The 5,000-nt window shown below is 39.9% G+C and overlaps 1 protein-coding gene across 8 annotated transcripts in view; it reads left to right on the top strand.

Annotated features, from left to right (window-relative positions):
* The window catches only part of LOC135095059 (filamin-A-like), a 125,722-nt gene that overhangs the window by 64,539 nt on the left and 56,183 nt on the right, over positions 1-5,000 (top strand). For all 8 annotated transcript variants that reach the window (XM_063995714.1, XM_063995712.1, XM_063995713.1 and 5 more), the window contains 2 exons: positions 1-118; positions 430-565. The exon at positions 1-118 is cut by the window's left edge and continues 13 nt beyond it. In XM_063995714.1, coding sequence (XP_063851784.1) covers positions 1-118; positions 430-565 — 254 coding nt within the window. The remainder of the gene's footprint in view (positions 119-429; positions 566-5,000) is intronic.

Below are 5,000 nucleotides of genomic sequence, written 5' to 3'. Positions count from 1 at the left end.
AGATCACGGAGGGCATCACCCATGCGCTCAACATAGGGGAGGAGTATTGCATCACTGTCAACGCCAAGAACGCAGGCAACGGTGCTGTCACCTGCAGGATACGCTCCACCTCTGGCAGGTAACAAGGGACAGGGAGAAAGAAGAGAGAGAGAGAGAGATCATCCTTTACTTGTTATATGAGAGAAAATGAGAAGGAACTTAAGAAAACATCACTCAAACACCCCGTCAGCCTCACCCCACAACACCCCAACCTCACTCCACAACACCCCAGCCTCACCACCCAAATAACCCCTCTGCCTCACCACACAAATGCCCTAGCCTCACCCAACACCCCAACCTCACACCTCAGTCTCACTCAACACCCTAGCCTCACAACCCAGCCTCACCCCATAACACCCCAGCCTCACCCCACCCTTGTGCCTCCCTCAGTGACCTGGACATCGACATAGAGGACAATGGGGATGGCACCTTCAGCATCTACTACACAGTGAAGGATGCTGGCGAATACACTCTCTCTGTCAAGTTCGGAGGCCAGCCAGTGCCCGAGGGATTCTACTCCTTCACCGTGAGTACCTGGAGACTTGTTTGCTGTTTGGTTAGGTTAGGTTTACTTTCTTCGGGAGGACTTTAAGTTGATTTTACAGTGTGGGCAGGATGTTTTTGTTACTTTTATTGGTGTTAGGTTAGGTTAGGTTTATTTTACAGTCCAGTTCAGGGTGCTTTTGTTATTTATTGGTGTGGGTTAGGTTTGTTTTGTTTTCGTTTTGCTTTGTTTTGTTTTGTTTTGTTTTTTCTTTTGTTTGTTTTGTTTATTTTTGAGTACCGAATTTCGCAGTTCAGTTCAGGGTGTTTTTGTCACCTGTTGTCCTGATTACCTCGAAACACACTTGTTGTTATTTACTGGCGTAGATGTGTGCAGGGATTACTCTCCATTGAAACTGTGTGCTGTGGGGCCTTGCTGTGGAAGTACCCTGCATCTACTGTGGTCTCAGAATTGGGGTAGGTGCAGGGAAGGGAACGGTCTTGTCATGAAGGGGCAGGAGGGAGCAAGGGTGTGCTGTCTGGCCTTGCTGTGGGTGTGTGTGTGTGTGTGGCCAGCTGTGGTGTGACTAAGCTGGGTATAGTAGGGTGGTCCACGAGACTGCTTCCCCCTTCTCTCTCTCTCTCTCTCTCTCTCTCTCTCTCTCTCTCTCTCTCTCTCTCTCTCTCTCTCTCTCTCTCTCTCTCTCTCTCTCTCTCTCTCTCTCTCTCTCTCTCTCTCTCTCTCTCTCTCTCTCTCTCTCTCTCTCTCTCTCTCTCTCTCTCTCTCTCTTGTGCATAAGAGACAAGAATGTGACATCTTTGTGGCATATATAGAACACACACACACACACACACACACACACACACACACACACACACACACACACACACACACACACATAAATTATTGAAAAAAATAGCATCTTTTTAAGCACATGTTAATTATTTATATGAAGGAAAGGTATGAAAATGAAAACTGACTTACATACATACATACATACTTACATACATACATACATACATACATACTGACAGAAAGACAGAGAAAAAGAGAAGAAAACAAAGGAAAGAAATAATGATAGTGACTAGTATATATAATAGTAATAATAATAATGATAATAATAATAGTAATAATAATAATAATAATAATAATAATAATAATAAGAAGAAGAAGAACAATAACAACAAAGGATGATAATAAGAATAATGAAGGGTAAATAAAGTGACAGACAGGCAGACAGATAAGAGAGAGGAAGTGTAGAGGAAGAAGAATAAGGAGACAATGATGATGATAGTAGTAGTAGTAGTAAAGAGAAATAAGAAGAATGAGGAAGTAAAATGGAGAATAAATAGAGAGACAGAGAAGTGGGAAAAGAAGAAGGAAACTGATAATATAAATAATAATAAGAAGAATAAGAAGAAAAAAGATGATTAACTGAATGACTTAAGAAAAAAAAAATAATAATAGCAATAGAAGACATAAGGAAAGAAAACAGCAACAACAAAAACAAAAATAACTGAATAATAATAATAATAATAATAATAATAATAATAATAATAATAATAATAATAATAATAATAGATAACAGACAAAAGAATGAGGAAATGAGTGACACAGAGATGATGAGAAGAGGAAGAAAAGAAAGATGAAGGAAGAGGAGGAGGAAGAGGTGGAGGAATGTGAGGAAAAGGGGAGAGTAGAGGAGGAGGAGGAGGAGGAGGAGGAGGAGGAGGAGGACTTCACAGCTTGCCAGGAGCGACATAGTTTGATATTATTATGAGTATGTGAATTGCTTGTTTAGGAGGATGAAGAGGAAGAGGAGGAGGAGCACAAATGAATGCAAAGGAAGAACAAATACTCTAAATAAAGACGTGGAGGAGGAAAAGGGAGAGGAGGAGGAAGAGGAGGAGGAGGTAGGGTGATGTAACAAGGAGCAGCAGCACAAACAAATACAAAGGAAGAACAAATACTAAAAAGAAGAGGTGGAGGAGGAAAAGAAGGAAGAGGAGGAGGAGATAGAGTGATGTAACAAGAGGAGGAGAAGGAGGAGGAGGTAGAGTGATATAACAGACAGAGGAAGAGGAGGAGGAGTGATGTAACAGGAAGAGAAGGAGGAGAAGGAAATAATTGGAGTTTTGGGTGAGGCAAAAGAGAATAAAGAGGAAGAGGAGGAGGAAATAGAGGAGATGAAAGTGGGGAAATGTGAAGAGAAGAAGGAAGATGAAGAGATGGAGACAATAATGATTTTGAAGAGGTAAAATAAGAGGAGGAGGATGAGGAGGAGGGGGAGGGGAGATATGAAGGGAAGAAAAAAGAGGAGGAGGAGAAGATATAAGAAGAGAAAGGGGAAGAGGATTAATGATGGCTTTAGTTAGAAGAGGAGGAGGAAGAGAAGATCAAGGAAGAGGTGAGGAAGAGGAGGAGGAGGAGATAATGATAGAATGAAGGAGGAGGAGGAGGAGGAGGACGGGTGGTGGTGGTGGTAGTGGTGATGAATGAGAGAGGTAAAAGGAGGAGGAGGAAGAAGAAGAGGAAGAGGAGGAAGAGGAGGAGGAGAAGGAGTGATGAAAACCAGTACATGAAAAAAAAAATAAGAAAAGAGAGAGAGAGAGAGAGAGAGAGAGAGAGAGAGAGAGAGAGAGAGAGAGAGAGAGAGAGAGAGAGAGAGAGAGAGAGAGAGAGAGGGGTATAGTAATTGACGTAAATATAGGGAAGATAATCAAATGAAGAGGAAGAGGAGGAGAAGAAGAAGAAAACTGCAATATTGATAAAGAATAATGAATGAAAGTAAAAAAAAAGAATAAGGAAAAGAACGAAAACTTGAGAATCGAGAAAGGAAGGAAGAAGGAGGAGGAGGAAGGAGGAGGAGGAGGAAGAGGAGGTGAGAAATGAGGTGAGGAAGGAAGAGCATGAAGAATAGGACATTAATGATGATGAAGAGAAGGAAGAGGAAAGAAAAATAAAGGGAAATTAATGAGGAGGAGGAGGAGGAAGAAGAGAGAGAGAGAAAGTCGAAAGGTCAAGGAAGAGGAATAGAGAGGAATGAAATGAAATAAAAAAAAGGTCAAGAAGAAGGTATAAACAGAAGATAAGAAGAAAAAGAAGAATAGAGGAGGAGGAGGAGGAGGAGGAGGAGGAAAAAGAGAAGGAGGAGAGTGTGAAATAAAATAAAAAGAAAGGAGAGAAAAGCAAAACCAATAAGAGGGGACAAGAAGGAGGAGGAAGAACAAGAAGGAAAGAGGAGGAGAAGAAGAAAGAAGTACAATAAAAATAAAATTAAATAATAAAAAGAAGAAAGGAAAGAAAAAGGAGACAAGGAGGAAAAGGAGGGAGAAGAAGAGGAAGAGAAGAAAAGAGGTACGAAATGAAAATAAAAAAGATCAGGAAAAATAGGGAACAAGGAGGAGAAGAAGAAGGAAGAAGACGAGAAAAACGAAGAGGAGGAGGAGGAGGAGGAGGAGGAGGAAAACTGTATTGTCCCTCGTAAAAATGAAAAGGGGGAAAAAAAAGGAAATTTGGCACAAGAAAGAATGTAACAACGACCTTCAGAGAGAGAGAGAGAGAGAGAGAGAGAGAGAGAGAGAGAGAGAGAGAGTAGTGAAGATCAAGGCAAAGTCACACAGCTAATACTTCTTCGCTACTAAAATAGAATAAAAAAATAATTATCTCTTGTATCTAACCACAAATAAACACATGAATAGATAAGACAAGTGAATAAAAGTGGAAATAAATAGATAAATAATGATAATAACAGATAAAGCGTGTTACAAATAAGTGTTGATTTTATTTTTTCTTCCTCCTTTATTTCTTTCTTTCTTTATCTTTCTTTGTCTTTTTCTTTTCAATTTTCTTTCTTTCTTCGCTTCTTTTCCATCTCATTTTTCTTCACCCTTTTAATTTCTTCTTCCCTTCCTTCCTCCTTTATTTCCTCCCATTTCTTCTTTTCTTTTTTTTTTCTTTTTTTTTTTTTTTTGTTTCCTCTCCTCTTATATCCTCATCTTTCCTTTCCTCTCCTCTCCTCTACTCTCCTTTTTTCCCTTTTCCTTTCCCTCCCTTTCCCTCTCCTTACTTTCCTTTCCTTTCCTTTCCTTTCATTCTCTTTTCTTAACCAACCTTCTTGTTATATAAAAAAAAATAAAATAAAATGAAAATGAGAAACGAGAAAAATAATAAAAATGAAAGAAGAAAAAGAAGAGAAAGATAAATAAAGAGGGAAGGAAGTAAAGAAAAAAATATAGATGATGGTTTGAAAATAGGAAGAAGAAGAAGAAGAAGAGATAAAGTGTGTGAGGGAGGGAAGAAAATGAGGCAAGGAGAGGAAAGTAGACATGGAGAGACAGAAATGAAGCGAGAAAAAGGAGGGAAAAAAGAGGAATGATGGAGGAGGAGGAGGAGGAGGAGGACCAGGAGGACTAGGAGGAGGAGGAGGTTGGCACGCACACTCATACACGCACTCTCTCTCTCTCTCTCTCTCTCT

The sequence above is a fragment of the Scylla paramamosain genome, chromosome 47, assembly GCF_035594125.1.
Source record: "Scylla paramamosain isolate STU-SP2022 chromosome 47, ASM3559412v1, whole genome shotgun sequence".
Lineage (NCBI taxonomy): Eukaryota > Metazoa > Arthropoda > Malacostraca > Decapoda > Portunidae > Scylla > Scylla paramamosain.
This window is presented reverse-complemented; position numbering and strand designations above follow the sequence as displayed.